Source organism: Betta splendens, chromosome 19 (genome assembly GCF_900634795.4).
Source record: "Betta splendens chromosome 19, fBetSpl5.4, whole genome shotgun sequence".
NCBI classification, from domain to species: domain Eukaryota; kingdom Metazoa; phylum Chordata; class Actinopteri; order Anabantiformes; family Osphronemidae; genus Betta; species Betta splendens.
Window position 1 is genome coordinate 3,592,380 of NC_040898.2, and position 21,051 is coordinate 3,613,430.

Below are 21,051 nucleotides of genomic sequence, written 5' to 3' on the forward strand. Positions count from 1 at the left end.
TCACTTCTACTTCATTCTCTCAGTATTCACTGCAGTACAAACAAGCCTGAAGCCAGAATTACGATTCACGACCATACTTACTGTCAGTACGTGGTTTATTCTGACTTTTATTCTTTTTCTATGTCACACAACCAAAGTGTCAAGAAACTTGGTTCTGTGTTATTTTCTCAGTTTAGATCTGTAAAAAACACCCATCTAATACTGCAGTGATTATTATTGTTAATGGTGAACTATGCCACCTCTGTTGCTGTTTCACAATAAATGTATCTAAATGGCAGAACACAACATTACTTTTACTTTGAAAAAGCCCAGCAGAGTCACTCATGTTTCTGGAATTAGTGACATTAACTCAGTAGTCACAATAAAAATAACTTAAAAACAGTAAGTTCCAAATTTTCTTTTTGGAGTGAATGACACAAATACAGACCAAATAAATTACTTCTTCAAACAATTTGTTTACAGTTCAAAAATGTTTAGACTGAGTTATACTGATTCTCCAGGTTGATTATACAGTGACTCGCTGTTGTGGCTAATGTCACACTGGCACACATTGGCATTGTAGTACACATTTATGACATGAAACAATGAATCCCACATTAAAGTAGATCAATACTGAGAAAGACTAGCATGATGGTGAGACGCCAGGTAGGGGTGACATTCAGCGTGTCGCATGGAGTCTCCTGTTGCGCGATTACCCACAAGGCATGTTAGCGGTGAAGGGCCTCCTCCTCAGTGTTAGATGATTGGTGCTGATCTGTCATTTGTGACAGTTGGCCTTAGTTTCACTGTGGCAAATGGATTCCCACCTCTGTAAGAATAACAGAAACAGATTATATCATTTTACAATCACCAATCAGTTAGTCACTATTGGTGTTTTGGGTCACTCACCCTAAAAAGGGAGCCTTTGCTGTCCCGTTGGCTAAAGAAACCTGTTTTCAAAAAACACAGATGAAACTCAGACACTGAAGACACACATCCAACCCACCACTACAGTCCTTACGAATCCACGCCCTGCCTCCAGCTGTAAAAGTCTGTTGTCAGACTTGTTTGGCTGACTTGGTGAGATTTTTCATCTGTGGTTGCCTCCCTGCCTTCAACCTAAACACTGCAGTGGTGCGTTGACATCTTGCCCCACACCTCTTCAAGTTTGGAATCTAGACAATTTGGCTAGGCTGCGCCTTCAGACTGTCATTTTGTCAAAATAAGGACACCCTCATCCTCTCCGCAGGGTCAAGCGAGCACGATAAAGAACAAACGAAGAACATCCACATCTAACCTTCCGAAAGCGCCCCAGCTATAACCATGTTTGCTTATAGAATGCTGTAAAGCTGTAAAGAATGTTTATTGTGCTACAGCAGATAAGTTGAAGGAATGCGTGTCAAGCTCTTGTGCTTTTTTGTTTAAGATTAGATCAGAGCACTTTTTAAACAAGTATTGTTTAATTAATTGATTTAGTACAATACACTGCAATACATTGCATTTTGTATGTGAGCAGGCAATATCTAACTCATCATAGGCTGGGTTAGGGTTAGATTAGATTAGAAAGATTTTGTAAGCCAATTATAAGATTTATACACATTTTTTATACACACTAAAGTAGCAGCTAAATCCAATTATAACAGGACAGAAAAATGTAACAGAAGATGTCCCAACCTGCAAAAGGTGCCTAAAACATTGTGCTGTTCTTCCCGTTTCACCTGGTCTGAATTTATGGCAAAGCACTTAAGTCAAGTTATCCAATAAGTGTTTACACCTGAGTGCAGGGTCCAGTCGATGCCTATGCCACCAAGAAGGCCACTCTAGGGGAGCCATTGTGACAAGGTCCACACACAGGCTGCCCTGGAGATATATTCTCATTATACTGTAGTTATTTCACAATGAAACCCTGAGGCAGCAGATATTAAAGGACACAGCGTGCAGACAGAGCAGCAAAACTGATGATGATGACCATAAAGGAGAAATAGGTGTGCTTGAGGTTGTCTGCTGGCTGAACAGCTACTGTACTGGTTCTTTTTTGAACAAGCTGACAGTGCAGGCACAAAATAAAATACTGTTTGTAACCTCTTGTCCTTCGTACCTCCCCATGCAAGTCTTTCTCTCAAACGAAACCTGGCTAGAAGCATTTTCAGATGTCTTTTAAATGTTTTCCAGTCCTCTATGTCATGCTTTTAGTCTTTAGCTCACACACAACTCAAACATTCAACACACCTTTCCAGAAATGACCATGGACTGTGTTAATGATGTACTCTGTGTTAGGAGTTTGGATGAAGATACAATTAGACCATTGTACAGTAGAAACCATTGCCTTTGACATGTCATCTATTAAAATTAAACACAATCAAGATTGCACAAACTGATTTGGCCACTTGGGAGCAGCACCAATTATTTGTGACTACAACAGAGGCTCATTATGAAATCCTACCTAATGAAAATGCTTAGTTAATATCCACAGAACGGCACCAAGCCACAACCAAACCACAATCTCATCTTAAGATGATTGATGGATATCTGTTTGATTAACTATTGCTTTTGTTTGTTCTGCTATAATGTTAGCAGGTTATGTCATCAGTGGATTACTGTACATCACAGGGGCAACGCTGCCTTTTTATCATATAGGATAATACACTGCCTGGCCAAAAAAAAAAAAAAAGGTCACACACCAATAATTTGAGGCACCCATTCGCTGTGACATTGTTTTGATACGCTTCTATAATGTCACAAGATTCATTTCCATTCATTAGTTCTTCACCAAGATCTTGCATTATTGATGGTAGAGTCTAACCGCTGAACAAAGCCTTCTCCAGCACATCCCAAAGATTCTCAATGGGGTTAAAGTCTGGACTCTGTGGTGGCCAATCCATGTGTGAAAATGATTCCTGAACCACTCTCAAAATTTGAACCCGATGAATCACCTTGGTATATTTCCGCACCATCAGGGAAGAAAAATCCAATGATGGAATAACCTGGTCAATCAATATATCCAGGCAGTGTATAACAGTGTTTCAAATAAAACCATTAAGCAGGTTCAAATACATGACACAGGACAATTGGACTTTTCAGCTCCTACTACAAACCGTGTTTGGTGACAGTGTTGAGCTGGAGAGGGGGTCATCACTGTAGTCTGCTGGTGGCAGTAACACGGACTCATCCTCTCCCTCCTGCTCCTGCAGGCTGGCCACGCTCGGACTGCGCAGCGGTGAGTCCATGCTGCTGCTAAAACACAAGGTGTAAGGTTCAGCGATCACAACACCAGCTGTAAAACAAATCATTGATTTACTTGCTGGCTTCGCTCTAGGGTTTGTTTACCTGTTTGATATCACTGGGTCTGTGTAAGGTCTGCAGTAAGATGAAGGAAACCAGCCTCGCCTACAAAGACACAAACCAAAACTTCATTAATACTTTGATGATAATTTATGCTAAAATTTTTCTTCCATGACTATTTGAGTAATACCACTGTACATACAATCTTAGTGTAAGATAAGTGTCAACTATTCTACAATTGCTCCGTCCTGTGTTTTTTCTTCCCTTATCAACAGCCTTCAGTGGCAGTGATCCTCGTGTCCCTTGACACACTGGTTAAATACATTAGTAACTAAAGTTACCAGGCAGCTAGAAGTGGAAGTTGTAAATCCAGTTGCACCTTACAGATCTAACACCTCCACTCCACCAGCCAGCTCAGCCAGTCACCTTAGCTTAGCATAACATACAGATGGAAAAAGAAAGGGCTATCTGTTAGGGGAGTTTTGCTGCACAGGAGATCTCATTTAGCTCTAGAATAGAAAACAGAATTACCTGAAATATAGAACCAAGTCTCAGATTGCTGATGTTCGTTCTTTTTAGAAAACATGTACGTCTTCTAGTTTGGATATGCCAAATCGCTCAGTCATTGGCAGACAATGCAAATCATTAATTTTAGCCAGGGTGGGCTGTATGATTATATGTCTAACATTGTACTGACGGTTTTATAAATTAAGTTCAGTTGTTGGATCAATAACTGACTCTTTTCTCATTTGATCATTTCTTGAGTTATAGTCTGTTAGTGACCTTCCCATTCTGCACTCATACTGTAATACTAATAATAGACTGCAAGAACTATGAAATATTACATACAGCACAGTTTTGTTTAGCGAGACTTAAATATTAACTCAGAGTTCTGTCTAGCAAGAAAGATGACTTCTGAGATGAATGCAACACATTTGTTGCTAAGAAACAGAATGTTCTGTGGTTTATCCCAACATGACCTTGTTTTGACAAATGACTACATTAAAATCACTCCAATTCAAAAAGGGCCACTTAGCCAGATAAGGCTTGTGGTAGCTTGTCTGAAGTAAAAACAACACTGACTATAATTAACCTTAACATAAAATCTTAATCGGTGAAGTAAAGTGAAGTTGAAGATAGCTGTAATTACCAAGCCAACAAAGTATATACATTAAACATCAACAGCTGTTCAAACCTTATCATGTGAGCCAAGACATAATACTAATAAGACAGGAATATAATAGAGAAGCAATAAATCAGAAGTCTAATGCATTTTAAAATCAAACTTAATTTCATTTATTTATTTATTATGTTCAGGAGACCTGATTGTGTGTGGAGTGTGAGGGGTGGGGGGGCAGGGTAGTTATTTACAGCTGTCATGTCAAACATACCTGGCGTGCTCTGCATTTCTGGGCATGATGCATTAGCAGGTAAGGTTTGAAAGAACAGCTGTAACTAGTACGGCCACATGTGAAGGATTCCTGTGTGTCAAAAGGTGTGGGAATCTGGAATCAAAGTGCATTTTAATCTTGTGGCTATTTGTTGTATTTGTACTCCCTAACAATACATAGAAGGGGGATAACACAATACAACATGCAATTAAACATATTATTTATTTTTATACTCTGTCACCCCTGAGGTTTAAATAACACCAGTTGTCATTATTTAAATTTATATAAGAACTGCCAGAGAAAATTCCTAATTTCATAGTACTGTAACAAATTGTTACAGTATTACAATTGTTACTCGGGTCAAAGAAAAGGGAAAGTTAAGCTCAGGTATTAAAATCAAACATAAATATTCATACTCTGTCTTCAAGTAACAGTTTGTTAAATGCCCCAAATGCTCCTGGTGATATTATTTTGGTGGTGCTTTGTTTTTTTCATCAGGATAAAGGCCAGCTAGGTGAGCAGACTGTGTAATCAGCACATGCCTGAGAGAGTACTCAGAGTACTTTCAACTTACTGCTGTGTTCTCTCCAGCTCCCCATACAGCCAGCCATCCTTCTCCTCCTGGATGAGCAAACTGATGATGTCTCCGTCATCGAAGCTGAGGAGTGTGTTGTTGTTGCCCGACGTGTGGGGGAAGATGGTCCTAACCCGGACCTTCCTGCCCACATTGAGACCAGAGGACTGAGATGTCGACCGAGAGAGACTGTCCTCTCCAATGCTACCCTTGTCTGAAAAAAGCAGAGAGTCTCAAAGACTGACGATAGAATAATGTCAGCGTGTGTGTTCGATTGAGGCCATTCTTACCGGAGTTATGGTCAGAAAAGGAGGTGAGAGGAGATCTGGGCTCTGAGTTGAACATGTTGGCTAGTGGACTGATCTGAGCCTTTAGTTGTGGCGCTGGAGGAGGCACCGCTGACTCCACGTTGTTCTGAAAACAGACAAGCGCTTCTTGAACTGTTCAAGAATATATGTCACTACAACCAGCATCACCAACTACCACATACCCTATTGTAGTGCTCAGGCAGCGGCGATGGTTCTGGAGTGGTCGACAGGCCCTCTATCATGGTCGCTACTGTGTCTGGCACCTTGGTGATGTCGTTGCACTTCTCCTGCCAGGTGGGGAGCTTCATAGTCAGGATCTCTTTGGCCTAGAAACAAAAAGAGCGAGAGAGCAGGTATTAATCAACACATGATGTTTGCGTGAGAGGCAGCTTGTGTTTGGACGTGCCCGATCTTGGTCGTGACTTACTTTGTCGTGGAAGTTGCTAAATTGATAGGAGAGGATGCAGTGTTTGTCGGCCAGGAAACAGAAGCGCCTTTTTTCTTCCAGCAAGGCTTCTCTGCAGCCATCGGCAATGAACTTCTGCATATCCATCTGGCGTGAAGAGATGGTCTCCAAACACTGCAGACAGGGTCACAGCACAAAGTTTAGGGCGGAGAAAGAAATAGAAACTAGACTGAACTCACTAAAGAATCTATACCTTCACATATTGTTATGTGATTGCTATGCATTATAATCTTTTAATCATTTAGTAATAATAAATATTATAGTATTTATGTTTTTCCGGCATGTGCACTGAAAACGTTTTACTTGAGTGAAGCCTGCTGTATCTGCATGCAGTCAGTAAGAAGTAGCCTGTGGCCCATAATACTGTGTTGTTGTTTTTTTTAAACATCAGAAGCATGTTGAAGCAAAGTGAGTGGGCAAATATCAGCTTGTAATCAAGTCTTTCCACGTAGGGTCCAGTTTGTGTCTCCTGCTACTTCAGTGAGAGGAGATGAGCTGTATGTGACATAAGGCACTGCTAAGTCTTCACAATGACTCCTCAGTCGCTTTATTCTACAACAAACTCCCCCCGTCTCTCCCATTTTCCCCATGTTGTCATGGTGACAGCAAACCAGCCAGTATCTAGGGCTCAAACACACCTCCTCTACAGTCTGGACTCATTTTCTCTGTCTGTCAGACACTGAATCAAACGTCTTGATTTACCATTTCTGATAGGAAACGATCAGTCAAGGATCCTAGCGAGCAGTCCAACGAGGCTTCGTGTCTTTGGCAGTGGTACACTTTGTCTTTTTAAAATAGTTTCACGACAAAGGCTTTAATTAAAATGAAAAAAAAAACAGAATCTATCAACAACACAAGGACACAGAACCAGCTGATGATTTAAAATAAGGCTGATGCAGCGTTCCTCAAGCTGTGCAGCGTGTTCTGCATTTAGCCATACCGATTTACAAAGCAAATCACTGAGGTGATAAGACTTCCACACGCAGGCACTGCCACTTCACTCAGCACACTCAGGCCTCTGATCTGAAACCAGATCTTAAAGCCTGCTCGAAGAACCTCAAAGTAATGTTTGTAAATGTTAATTGACGTCACTTACATGTAGCAGTGGGTCATCTGAAGATAAAATTCTTAGTTGTTATAAAACCATTACGTTATCTGGTATTATACATCTGTATGTCTTATGAATTCATGTTTTAGTCAAATCACCAGTACCAGCAAAAACACAAAAAGGTCAGACTAACTTTTACATGATCACTTTCATTCACACAATCTAGTCAATCTAGTCTTTTAATTATCTTTCAAACAAGAGACTCTGTCAAGCGAGATAAAATAAATTGTTCTTATGGGCGTGTGCACCTCTAAAGAAATGGGCTAAAATATAAAGTCCTTGTTCTACAGACCAATATTCATACAATCTGCCTGTTGTTGATGATCCCATGCACATATTTTTTGATATCAGCAAAAGTTTTAAGCATGAGGCATGTTTTTCCTACAGTATGTGACGTCATCTTTTCATCGGCAGGAAAATTCCATGACAGCAACTAGCCTCACCTGTGGGGTAACCTGCACACTAGGTACTCACGCATGAGGTTGGCGTGATTTGAGAAGAGGCTCTTTCAGGGCTTGAGTTCAGTCTTACCTCATTCTCTTTGATCTCGTACTTGGACGAGTGCTTCCCCTGGCTTTTCCTCCTAAGTTTCTTCAGGTCTGTCTGAGAGCGCTCCAGAAAATCCTGCTTCAGCTTGTGCTCTGACTGATAACGCTTGAAAGTGGCCTATGGTTGACGTTTTGATGACAAGAGATGAGAAAGAGATGATGAGAAGGAGAATTATGTTATCAATTAGACACTGTCTTTCATGTCATGACTCACATACTTCAGGGAATAGATATTTATTCTTATTTAGATTAATGTATGCCAAGTCCAAGTGATTCTTATGTGTGCAACAGACACCAAGGGCTGACTTCCACTGTGCAATGTTTTGCACAGTATGTGATCTGACTTACGTTCATGTATTTAACATCCATCTCTGTCTTCTTCTCCAGCTCTGTGATAACCTCCCTGTGGAACCTCTTTAACTGTGGAAACAAAACACACTGCTAGCCTGCTGTGCCAAAACATAGTGAACCTTATATTACACTGTGTTTCATTGCCCGTCACTGAGAGAGATCTGGTTTAGATTTTTTAAAACAAATTTAAAAAAAAAAGCTTATCAGTTGATAGCGGTTACATGTCTAAAAGGCTCCTTCAAGACTCCTTCAAAGTCCTTTGAATCATACTATTACTATGTAAAAGTGTGATTTATAAAATAAAACAAATATTAATATATAATACTGTATATTCCTGCCAGACTGCTGTGTATTTATGACTATAGACAACTGTATGACTCACTGCTTTTTAATAGTTTAAAAACCATTATAGATGTATTATTATAACAGACACTAATTTAGACTTTGAACACACCAGTAATTTACTTTTTTTCTGTGTTTGTGAGGCTCACTGCTAATGGAAAAAAGGGTACCCACATTCTCCTCCAGTTCAATGTAGACCTTCATGTGGGCTTCTGCAATCTCCATCAGAACCACACCTATGAAACATCAGTTGCAACTTTTAGCGCATCACATCATTACGAAAGAAAGAAAAACGTTTAGAAAGTGTATTGTGACCAGGATCAAAACAATTTAAAAGAATTAAAAGAGAAATATATTTATTTGCAACGCAGCCATGAGGAGCTCTAAGCCCTAAAAACATTTGGACAGAGCCACGTGAATTGTATTTCCCTTTAAAAATGTAAACCTGTTATTCATCCAGATTATATTTGAATGACTATTCTCCTTTCAATATTTAAGCAGCTGAAAACAAGTAATCTCATTCTGGCAATATACAGCTAGATGGAGAACACTCTCCACTGTCAGGCAGGCAACACTGTAGGTAGGGCAGTGACATGAAACAATGGGAGTGAGTCAGTACTGTAAATAGAGGTGGACAATTGGAGCTAAGCAGTTTATAGCGCTACCTCCATCACAATGGGGCTCAGTCTAGATTCATGGTTTACTACAGGACATATGATCTGATGGAACACTAAAAAACAGTATTCAACATCACATCACATGGGACGTATAGATCTCTGGAATGTGGAAGATGTAGACACCATCAGAAAGAGTAAATTAAGCACAGGTGGCAGGTTTTAGTTCAAATCTGAAAAAGGTCAACTCCCTGTCAGCACACATCTGACCCACCACCTGACATTCCTCTCTGCACACCAGCGCTCAGACAAACAGACATAATGACCCTCTGATACAGAGCAGGACTTCTGTCCTCCAGCTACAACAACATTGCCCTCTGAAGGTTACCAGAACGTACTGGTAAAAGCCGCCTTTGTGCCTCGACAGAGAGGGGTGGCAGTGGGCGCAGCGCTGTTTGGACATGCCCAACAACAGGCTGCATTAGGTGGAGCACAGGCTGCCTGCTTCTGTACAGTCACCTTGATAAAGCAGGGTAAATAATACGGAAGGTTAATGCAGCTTATCGTAAATGTGGACTGTATGAGGCTTGATCTGTCATAAACAGCTGAGGAGGGTGAGCTGGAGTTGAGTGAGCCAAAGTACAAAGCACTGGTGCAAAATGTGAACAGTGTTTTTTTTTTTTTCTTGCTAAAGCGTGCATAAGTTACCTCGTCACAGAACTAAGGAAGTACATCACCTAATAAGAACAAGTCAGGGCAGCCTTACTTATCAGCCTTATCGCCCATCTCGGTTTGTTGTAGCCGATACGCACTTAGTCAAGCATTTAAGTGTCAAGATAATGTAATCTTCAGACAACGATCTCAAATGCCATGTTTGCATAAATTTGAACACATGCACCAGGTTGATAACACCTCCCGGGGGGGAACTCCACCAGCTGTGATCTACAAATATGACCTATGATTCATTCATCCAATCTCTGTCCCTAGCTCCGTTACCACACCCTGCCCAGCTCGCCTCACATTTACAGTATGTACAAAATTAGACCCCGTGGCTTACAACTGCATGAAAGGCTTTTGGGCTCACTTTATTCAGCTTACGTAGCTTAATAGTTGGCCACACAGGTCTAAAACCCAAAGAAGGAAGATTTTTAATTTATACGTTTGCTATAGTAAAAACATCTTATGATAATAATAATAATAATAACTAACTTATAGTAATACTTTAAAGTCCTCCTGTTGAGATCATCCTTTAAGCTTCTTGTAAGGTGCCTGTTTTACTAGGCTGCTGATAGGATGCACAACAACGCCTTCAACATTCTCAACAGGTGACACAGTTTATGAGCTGGCAATGCCCTGTGCTAACACAAGCCTTTCATATTTGGTAACTGATAAGGAAGATGCTATTTCAGATGATGTTGGCACATGAAACACTGGCAGCCGACCTGTTAGTTCTGATATCTACATTAGAACTGACAGCATTGTGCTACTTTCTTCCTGTAATAATAATAATAATAATAATAATGTCACACAATGCGATTCATGTTTTCGTTATAAGCCATTTGTGGTCAGCAGCTCTTCTCTCGTGAGCAGACTAGCTTCAAAGTAGTAGATCAATGCTGCGTAACGTAATTAAAAAGGTTTTCAGAATCAGATTCTGATCTGAGGAGTATTAAATTAAGCGGTCCAGAGCAGACAGAGGAATGTTCTGGTCTGGTATAAACTCACGTCATCACGTTTTCCAAAACATCAAGGACAAAAGGAAAAGAACTCCCTTTTAGAGCCAGGGCTGTCAACATTTTAGGAGAGCTTGGAATGCGATGTAAATACAGATGGTGGATGGTAGTGGATGGTTCTGGTGATAGAGACCTAATCCACAGCCTGAATGTGTGAATGTGATCATTTGTGTGGATGGTTGACGGCAGCTTCGAGGCTTCGCTCAGTGGAGTGAGGGCTCCAGCATGAAACAGGATCCAGACCAGACTATGACAAACCTACTGTATTTCATCCATCTTTAGATTTTGTTTGTATTTGTAGAGCAGCTGTATTGAGGACAAGCAATGTTCAAGTAACAAGTAACCCCCCCCACACACACACAGAAAATGTGTTTTGGATAATTTATGTCACATCTATATATGCATATCACATTACAGCATTTAAAAAGAGGTTTTAAAAAAACGGTTTAAATTTGAAAGCATGAGAATGTCAGAAAAGACAGCGAGAGCTTGTGAAAATGGTTTGCCGCTCTCACTTAAGCAGCAGGGCAGAGCTTGTGGCAGCACACCACACACACACACATACTATAATGACCGACAGGGTGGCTTCTGTCAAGCCACAGCATCTCGCCAGCTGCCGCTGCTGCAAACCCAGTTGGCCGAAAACATGCAGTCTGTGTTTTAGCCTGAATACACCAATTTGCTACAGAAAACCTGCACCGCCCCTCACCCCTTTGGCATTGCTATTTTTCCCTCTTGCTGGTAGTGCGCATTAATATTTCTTGACAAACAGAGCAGAGAAAAGGTGGAAGGGTTGGGGCTGGTATTTCTCCTGCAAGGTTTTCACTCACGCAGGCCACCTACTGCAACTCCCTGTGGAGTCCAGTCGTGCCCTCATGCACAGGAAGCCTCCAATTGTACACCCACTGAATATGACATATTATGATTAACTGAACAACAGCTATTGTAACAATGCACTATAGATAACATCAAATCTACTTCCATTCAAAGGCTATATTTAATTATTGGAAAAACATTTCCTAAAAGACCAGGGGATTCGGTTTTGGGAGAAACACACAAAACCAAGAGCTTAACCAAGGGATTATGTCTGGATATACCCGATATCTTGGTTAAATTTATCCTTGACTTTGTTGCATAAAAGCTGGATCATTGTTTTTGCAGTTTATTAGACACAACTGATGAAGTCCACTATGAGATATGCTCAATTTGCTACTATACAATCAGTAAAGGCAATAAAATGTCAAAATCTTTTCTTTTACTTTTTACCTGCTATAGACCAGGTCAAGCCAGGATGTTTCTGGACACTTTAATTCTGCTTCTGTGCAAAATCTCTGTCCTAGAGCTTCTTTCTCGCCTGATGTTTTTTAAATAAAGTTTTAAAAGGAGTTCTAAAGGCTGAGATCAACCATCACTCGGCTAGAAATAAATAATGGTTCCTACGCTAAAGGACACAGGGAAAGAACATCACCCAGTGAAGCAAAGGGGTGCTTTAATACTTCAAATTGTGTCCAGGTGAATAAAATGCAGAAAGAAGAAAAACAGTACCGAGTACAAGTATGATGAGACAAACCCGACATACCAAAAGAAGAGCACAATGGCATGTAAGCAGAGTTGGTAAATTTCTGTAAATACCTGCCAAACACTGTGACACCAGTGCTTTTCACAAGACACCTTCACAGAGAAAAAAAACATGGTCTATCACTTCAGAGAAATCTTTCTAGATGTCTGCAACGATGCTTTAGTTTGCCACTGAAAGTAGTTCCACCCAAACCTCTACTAGACTATTGTCAGAAATGGAGCCTGAACACATAGTACATACGGTCATGATAAAAACCCATTCAGCCTCCCACAAACAGGCACAAGAGTGTGGTGTTGGTTTAGAAAGGCGGACGACCAGCAGTGGAAGGATCTCATCTGTCCGTTTGCTCAGTGATTGCTGCTCAGCTGTGACAGAATTCACAATGTGTGGTTGCTGCCTGTTCCAGGTAGTCAAGGAGAATTGTGAAACTATTCTGGAGACACTTTGTTTATATGGTTTTGTGTGGTTTGTATGGCTTATTTGGTGAAGTTGTTTCACCTCGTTGCTTCTGGAATGCAATGAAAATGATAGAGGTTGACCATGAAACATAAGCACAATGAACCTAATCAGTGTTTCACAGAGAACTATGGAAGTTTTCAACAGTTATATACATAAAATAAAATATTAAAAGTTTATCATCTTTATCTATATTATTTCTGTGTTTGTGGTACATAAAAGTCAAATTTGGAAGTCTGATTTTTTTTCTTTTTAGGCACAGTGGCATATTTATCCACTAACCTATTCTGTTACCCAGATTATTATTATCACTAGATGTTTTATTGTTGACTGTTGTGACTTGATCTTTTATCAGAAATTGACAGATCTGTGAAAATAACCTTACCATCCCTTATATTTTATAAATTCGTGACAAAGGGCTTTCGTAAGTCATGTATAATTATGTAAGCGGGATCTACAGTAATATGTTCTACTATTAAGACAAAAGGGGCAAATATCTATTTTCATTTTAGCCATCATGTTCCTTTCCCCTGCCTATGACATCAGATTAGGTTTACATGAGACCAATTAGTAAAATCACTCCATCAAGGCGTGACTCAGCACAATATAAAAAGAATGAGGTCCATGGACCAGTGTTAGAAATTTTAGTACTAATATAATAACTGCAGATGAGTCACCAACTAGATAAAAACAACCTGTATGAGCTCGATGGCAGCCACACTGTGGGAGCAGATGGGAGGAAGCACTTCAGTGACGGGGACGGGATCAGTTAATGCCACAGATTAATTAATTTCTGTGGCTCGGGGCTACAATGGCTCAATTATTGGGTGTTATTTCTGGATGTTTACATCATTGACTTCCACTCGGGCTGACCATTACAAAGTTGCATAGAGACAACAGTTTAATGATGATGAGTTTAATTTTCAACATGAATGATGACATGGTTAGTGATTTAGACACAGAAAGGTCTGTTTAGATCTTTTTATGACAAGACCCAATTTAAGACTTTGCTAAGTTGACTTTTAGAATACCAGGAAAGTAATTGATAGAATAATGAACTACAATGCAGTGGCTCTGGTCATGGGATTTTGGCCACGACAACAAGAGCAATTGTTGGGTTGTGAAGTAGCCTTTAGGAAACTCCAGCCAAAAGCAGACAGGCACAAATTAGCAGGTTTTAGAGGTGCTGGTGATCATATTCTGGCATCTCGTCACAGACACAGAGAGCCAGACTGTTTCTGGAACCTCTCAGAAATGCTCCTGGCAGCTTTACGCCAATCTACAGTAGGAACAGACAGCTGTGTACACCGGCTCAAAGTAGTCCAGGTGAGGTCAGAGCTCTCAGCATCAACATCAATCTACAGGTCACGGTCTTGGAACAATAGCACAGCAGGAACACGAGCAATGCTTTAGTGTGACAAGGAAGAAGTTCAGTTAAATTAACTCTGGCATTCTCTGTTGGTGACACTGTTCATCGTGCCCACTGCCATATTTCAAATCTAATGTGTATGGCTGTATTTCAAAGTGCGACATTTCATATGTCAATTACTTTCTTTGTGAAACTATATAGATATCATTTGTTTATCTCACCAATGGATCTATGTAGTGAAATCCAGGATAGTCGTCCCTATCACAATATTATCAGATAATGGTAATATATGACGGATCATATTATGCATATACAATTTTGAGGACCTTAAATAATTCTAAATTTCTAAGTACTGCATACTACAGCCTCTTTAGCTACATTTCCAACAGTAGGGGAGGCTGAGAATCATTATCATTTTCAATCTGTCGCCTCACAGAAGAAAGCAACGAGCACAGGTATCAGGCAGAACCACTTGAGATTTCACCTACTGTAAGGAAACAGAACCTGAACTGGCACAAAACTCACCAAGCTCTCTGGAGGCGGGAGACACGATAGCGTTCTCCCCGATCTTTGAGACTGCATCAAAATACGCCTTTCCCGCAAGAGTCATGACTGCACGGGAAATCAGATAAACATCATTATGTTACTGGCTGTGAATAAGGACACACAATGAAAGCAATTCCACTTTTCTGAATTGAGTTGGGAATCTGGTAGCATAAATAACTGGACAACTGTACTATTAACTAAATGCATGGGTACATATGAATAATGTGTTTACCTGTGACTGATTTCTCATAGGTCTTCCCCAGGTTGACCAAGTTCCTCAGACCTGGGTTGAACTGCTCCATCACATTCTGGGACAACGGAGCACAGGTCAGCATTAAAGAAGGAGAAGCAATTGCCAGACCTCCTTCTTATACAATTACAGCATTTCCCTTTCAATTTCTTACAAACATTACAAATTTTGTTTAACAACATTCTTTTGGCCATTTATGTGGAAGTGGGTGAAGAAATCAGTGGAAATAAGCATTTACTGCGTCGCTCTATGAATGAATCTTTAACTTGACCCCTTAACTGCCCCACAGGAACAAAGTCCCGCACAGAGTCGCCATTTGTGGCCTGAACCTCGCGAGAGTCTGCGTCTCTATTGAAATGCCTCAACAATCAAGTGCTGTTCAGGTCCCTCTCTCTGGTCGCCTGACACGCCCTCGGCAGAACAATGAAGGCACAGGTATGACTTTACATAAAGAAAACACAGCAGGGGAAAGAAAAACTGGTTACTTGTTTTCTTGTTTCTTTTCCAGCTCAGCTGAAACCGTGGCGAACACGAATACCCACCATTTACATTTAATCTACCCTGTCATCAAAGACATCAACGTGGAGACAAACCGCTTCATTCGATCCCACTCTCACCTGGTTATCAGGTGCAAACGCTGCAAATTCGAACTTGATCAGAGCAATCTGGGTTAACAGAGGAGGGACGTGCGCTTGATCAATGTGTGTGTGACGAGAGCTGCTGATATCATGCTTATGGGAATACTGTAATCTCCTGATGGCATTAAGCAACTATTGATGAAGATTAGCCCTTTTTGGTCCATGGGTTGAAAAGGTGTGTGCATTGTTAAATAACTTTTACTTGGCATTGGCTTAATTGAACTTTCTTTCATCAGAGTTCAAGAGTATTCTGTTATTTGCAAACATCCAGGTTCACTTGTTCAATCTGATGCCCCCCCCCCCATAAAAACTTCCAAAAATACAAGACACTGAAACACGAATCTGTTTTTACAGTGTTCAGAGGTGAAAATCAGCACGCGCTAGTGGGCACCAGCCGATTTGTTAATTGTTCCCGTGCCGCCTATCACTCACCTTGTATGTACTTTCAGTGAGTTTGCTCACTTCATCTGGCGCGCGAGACGTCATGGCCGCTTGCTTCTAACTCTCACAAGTCGGCGGAAAAAACAAACCCAAAGCGGTGCTTCGTAACGCAGGCGTTCACGCGCTCCGAATAACGCAATCCACAGCGCGGCCGAGCTCCCCGCACTAAGCCGCACTCCGCGCACGTGAACGCAGATATGCTCAGCGGCCGCTGCGCGAGACGACGGCCGACTGCGGAGCATGCGCCCTGGCGCCGAGGGCGGAGGGGCGCGAGGGAGGAGGCGGCCGCGAGCGTCACGTGTGGCGGCAAACGAAACGTCCAGGTGGCGCGATAAAAAGTTGAGGCAGAGTGAAACTGGACGTCTGACCCGAAACAAGAGCATAGAAAAATGAATGACCAAACAAACAGCCTCCTTCCGGTGGTTATAGCCATTCATGAAATGTTGTCATCATGCATGAAAGACGTGTGTCTACCGTACATGCAACGTTACGTGGTGTAAACCTGTAGGAAAATAATTGATTCTACAACAGAGGGACAGTGAAACCGAATGTCTAACAACCTTTTATTGCGAGTCGTTTCTCGTGTGCTTTGTTTCTATGGCGCTTATATTAGCGTGCTTTGCGTTTAAACGCTGCCCTCTCGCACTATGAGACCACATAGAAGCGTTGTTTATCAATGTTTACAGCGAACGCAGACCATATAACCCAAATCAGATTTGCAGTTATTCAAATTACTGCAAACAAAACACAGAATCGAAAGCACTGTGAGGCTGAGGACACTGACAGCTCAGGTTTATAATGAAGTATCAAACAAGAATGTCCAGAAGCACGTGTCTATTCATACGTTTGTTTTGAAAGGTAATGGTATAAGTACATTTATGTAAAACATTTATTTGTTTATTTCTTTCCACTAACTCTAACCCTACTGTTTCAAGAGACTAAGCTAATCTAAAATTAGAGTCCCTTTAGCTGAGCATGTGGTTGTGTAGATTTTAGGTTGGTGGCACCACCATGTGGGTAAATCATGTCTCTAACTACAACTAAAACATTCTGATTTACTCCATCTCCACCAAATTGATTTACTATTTCTATTTCACAGAAATGTGACAGTCCAATCAGGCGCAGAGGAGCGGCTAACGCGTTACAGGCCTCTCTTTTACAAGCTGAACGTTCCATTAGTCACATGATCAGACCCACGCTGATGAGTTTAAACCATACAGTCCTGATGCTCCATGCTATTTATTTAAAGGGCCGCCTTAAGACCACCTTCTCCTCCTCCAGTCCGACCGCTCGGCCGCAACTCCAACAATCGGCTTGACTTCTACTTGTGGTTCTCTTCTGGTCAGTTGCGTTCTTCCACGGCAGGTAAATAATGTTTGCTACGATGCATCGATTTCCCATGTCTTGGTGTGTTTTAATCTATCAGACATGTACTTACAGAAGAAAAATGATATGGATTTGGATGTTTCCGGTCCTAGTCATGCTGGGTGTGGCACAGACTTCAGACCCTTTGACAAATTTGGGTAAGTCACACAGTACTTTATTTATCCTTCATACACTCAAAGTGCTATGAAGACTGTCCTCTGCTTCAAACAGATTATATTGCTGGGACATTGATTTTCTATCAAAAGGAGGGAAACGCTACCTACCTCAGGAACACTGGCCATCTGGCCTCAGTTGTTCCCACAGAGACTACGTTTGAGTTCTTTGACGCCCGGAACAATCTCACCCCCGAGCAGCGCACCTATACGTGGGACCTGGGCAACGGGTATGTCTTTTCCTACAGTTTAAATCAAATAAATCAAATCCTTTTCTATTGTTGACTTCTCACTTCCTCTCTGATGCAGAGAAGTGATCCAAGGAACTGAGCCATTTGTGCAGTATAGTTACCCTCAATCGGGCAACTACACATTGCGCTTGAAAGTAGGAGTCAATGTGACAGAATCTGGACCTCAGATTACTGGGGTTTACTCCAGAGACGTCCAAGTGCTCGGTGTGTAGTTTTAAAAGAATCTCATCACTCTTAAATGATTATTAAATAACATTGGCAGCAGCAGCACTTTTGTTTTTTATTGCAGTTTGATAAAGGTTAATTCTTTTTTTTTTTTTCAAATTTATTACTGCTCATTTTAAACAACTACATTGTATCTATAGATGCCATTAAAGAAGTCAAGTTAAAGGGAGCTTCATACTACAGCGTTTCTGAGAACACCACTTTGACTTTTCATATTGATGGAAGGTAAGCAGCATTTGGTTTGTTTTGAAAAAAAAAGGCATTGATGAGCAAGATGAACAAGGAGAGAAAATCTCTGTGTTTCTTTAGTCCTCCCATGCGGGTGTGTTCGCGTTTTTACCACAACTGTGGGCCAGACGTGACCGGGGGCTGCACCCTGACTATGCTGTATGAGACCAACCTCAGCCTGAGCCACACCTTCACCTCAGCTGGAGTCCACTGCCTGGACATCAGTGTCCGCAATGACATCAGCAACCTGCAAGTTTCATTCAGTCTGGATGTGAGGGGAAACTGTGAGTGCACGCGCGCGCACACACACACACACACACACACACACACACACACACACACACACACACACACACACACACACACACACACGCACACACACACACACGCACTTTATATTGTTGTGAGAATCGATAATTATAGAACTCCTCAGTAAAGAAATTTTACTAAGATTACAGCAAACAAATTAAAGGTCTGAAAGGTTTGACTTTATAGATTTTATCGAATTTGAATGACTGTGAATAAATCAACACTTTATGCATTAAAAAAACTAATTTCTCCAGTCACAAAGTCACAAGGTATTTTCAAATAAAACTTTCCACATGCCTTTTAGCTGGTCAGTGGTCAACTGCCTACCACATGTCTACTGTGCTAGAATAATTTGATCCATTTCAAACTCATTATTTCCTGCTTCAGCTGATTTCTCACTTGCTAAGAAGATGCTTTTTTACGAACAACTCTAAAATCTGGACGTGAAATTGAAGACTTTGATGCAGTGCTGACTTTATACAGAGCAATCATGGTCTAGAATGACTCAATTGTTCACAGGGATTGTTACACATATGTATAGTTTAAACCTAACCCGTTATTCAAAGACATAAATCTGTGCCTGACATCTACACACTTACACACAAGTGCTGCATTTTCATACATTGAAATGACAACAAATGTATACAGTAGTATAATTTAATCTGGTAACAGTATAAATGTTTTTATAACCATAATACAGTATAATAATATTCATTGGCATTGTCATACCATAAAATGTTCCCAACCTAAAATATATTAAATATGTTGACAACATTGACCAACATGCTTTTCTCTATTCATTACAGATAACACCCAGATATTCTTAATCATGTTTTCTGCTGCAGTTCTTGTTGCAGCCATCTGCTTCATCGTCCGTCGCCGTTACAAAAGATCACAGGTACACACTCCTATGTCGACAACTCACGCAAAATGTGTGACATGCATTTGCAAAACCCACTGTTGTCTGCATTATTTTCATGTTTCTAAATATGATCATGTTTCTAAATATGATTGTGTGACCATAGACCATTTATCTGAATATTTATCTCATTTATCTAAAACTCTGAAAGTAAAACCTTTTTGCTTGGCTGCCATTTATCTGAATATTTTTGCAGATTGCCATTTCCAGTAATGCTACATTCCTAAAGAACCAAGACTATCATGATCAAAGCATGAGTCTCCTCGACATGTCCACTGTGAAGAGGAGTGATAAAGAGTCACGCCTCCTGCAGTATGGCACCCACTACTTCTAACCCTCATACTGCTCCAGTGTGATTTGCTGTGTTCCAGCAGTAAACTATTCTTATTTTGCATATATGATGGACTAATGCACTGATTTAGTTTAGCACAATCTCACATTCCATTGCAGTTAATCAATCTAGTCCTGACTACTGTCTATAGTCTGTAGCCCAAACTTTCAGCTCAAATATTTTGTACATTTCAAAAAATAGAAAAGTGATCATAGCTGACATTCAAATGTGCTTAGAATACAGTTTTTATTAGTCGCTTTGACCTGTTGTGAATAAATAGGTTCCACTCATTTTCATCCTCACTATTACAGCAGTGCATCAGCCAAACGTGTAAACCCATTCTCATTGGATAGCCACATTTTGTCCTCCTTTTGCAAAACAGTTTCCACTGACATCATTCAAACAACCTAAACCCCATTGTTTTAGCTTTGGTGAAACCAATCTGTTTTATTAGAAACCAGTAAGACCAATATGAACTCACCATAGCACCTGACGCTCCTCCATGAATTTTCTATCAGCTTTTAGGCCTTAAAATGGTTCAAGGTCTGTGTTGTTGCATGGTTAGAGGAGGTCTAAAGCAGAGACTGAGAATCAACAGTTTAGTTGTGTCTCATCCTCCAATACATTTGGGGACTGTATTTTGACTGTATTCTAGTCTACATGTATTTTCTGTAATATTTGCAATATTTCAGTTTTCTGCCACAGTTTGGAAAATGTATGTCATGGATTCAATAAATCAAAGCCTTTCTTCATCTGGATCCAATTCTTTGCATAAAAGGTAAATTTGACATAAACTAAAATGACGACAAATAGCAACAGGCTACAATGACAATCAATGATGCACTGATTCACACTGAGATCAGTGTTTTGTATTTCGCTGTCCACTGTGTTATGACTGATTAATGTGTTCATATACTTGGTTGCAAGTTGTATTGCTTGTAGGCAAAATAAGTTTTTGATAAACCCATTGAAAATATGATAAGACATAAAATGTTTCTTGGTAAAAATTGCTTCAGTGATGTGTGTGATGACATAAGGCAGCCTCACCAGCTGCTCATACCATGTGACTGGTTGAGGAATTGCCATGCAGTTTGAAAAAAATGGAACCGTGAGATGTTGTGGTTTGTCTGCATCAGGTGCGTTTGTGGAGTGTGAACTGTATTAGTGGAGATGGAAATATTGGATATATATTGATGGATATTTTGATCAAATTTCTTAGTAATTTATTCCAAGTAATTTCATTACTGTTATTATTTATTATTTACTACTTATTAT

General features: G+C 40.5%; 2 protein-coding genes across 3 annotated transcripts; one reads left to right on the forward strand and one right to left on the reverse strand.

Moving 5' to 3' along the window:
- Positions 1-74: 74 nt before the first annotated feature.
- Positions 75-16,217, reverse strand: baiap2l1a (BAR/IMD domain containing adaptor protein 2 like 1a). Of its 2 annotated transcripts, none has more exons than XM_041068415.2 (14): positions 15,967-16,217; positions 14,879-14,954; positions 14,626-14,712; positions 8,524-8,585; positions 8,005-8,076; positions 7,640-7,774; positions 5,962-6,114; positions 5,717-5,860; positions 5,517-5,640; positions 5,227-5,440; positions 3,307-3,366; positions 3,075-3,210; positions 889-929; positions 75-808 (listed from the first exon to the last, which is right to left on the reverse strand). In XM_041068415.2, the coding sequence occupies exons 1-14, from the start codon at positions 16,018-16,020 to the stop codon at positions 736-738; spliced, it is 1,431 nt and encodes a 476-aa protein (XP_040924349.1). In that variant the 5' UTR covers positions 16,021-16,217; the 3' UTR covers positions 75-735. The 2 variants fall into 2 exon arrangements, with proteins under 2 accessions (XP_040924349.1, XP_028989414.1); XM_029133581.3 differs by having other exon boundaries at positions 3,075-3,213; positions 15,967-16,216.
- tmem130 (transmembrane protein 130) lies at positions 15,241-20,758 on the forward strand. The gene is made up of 10 exons (XM_029133584.3): positions 15,241-15,331; positions 15,405-15,709; positions 17,225-17,340; positions 17,416-17,498; positions 17,572-17,743; positions 17,823-17,968; positions 18,130-18,214; positions 18,299-18,501; positions 19,333-19,424; positions 19,642-20,758. The coding sequence occupies exons 4-10, from the start codon at positions 17,423-17,425 to the stop codon at positions 19,777-19,779; spliced, it is 912 nt and encodes a 303-aa protein (XP_028989417.1). The 5' UTR covers positions 15,241-15,331; positions 15,405-15,709; positions 17,225-17,340; positions 17,416-17,422; the 3' UTR covers positions 19,780-20,758.
- Positions 20,759-21,051: the final 293 nt, after the last annotated feature.

What these genes read in the sequence shown, in the direction of transcription:
- baiap2l1a (XM_029133581.3), bottom strand. Translation starts at nt 16,020, where the DNA reads ATGACGTCTCGCGCGCCAGATGAAGTGAGCAAACTCACTGAAAGTACA. An exon ending in TGCCTGAGCACTACAATAGG is followed by an intron (nt 5,641 to 5,716) that starts GTATGTGGTAGT and finishes GTCTGTTTTCAG; the next exon opens with AACAACGTGGAGTCAGCGGT. An exon ending in GAGCTGGAGAGAACACAGCA is followed by an intron (nt 3,367 to 5,226) that starts GTAAGTTGAAAG and finishes GTGTCTTTGTAG; the next exon opens with GCGAGGCTGGTTTCCTTCAT.
- tmem130 (XM_029133584.3), top strand. Translation starts at nt 17,423, where the DNA reads ATGATATGGATTTGGATGTTTCCGGTCCTAGTCATGCTGGGTGTGGCA. An exon ending in CAGAGACGTCCAAGTGCTCG is followed by an intron (nt 17,969 to 18,129) that starts GTGTGTAGTTTT and finishes TTGTATCTATAG; the next exon opens with ATGCCATTAAAGAAGTCAAG. An exon ending in TCTGGATGTGAGGGGAAACT is followed by an intron (nt 18,502 to 19,332) that starts GTGAGTGCACGC and finishes TATTCATTACAG; the next exon opens with ATAACACCCAGATATTCTTA.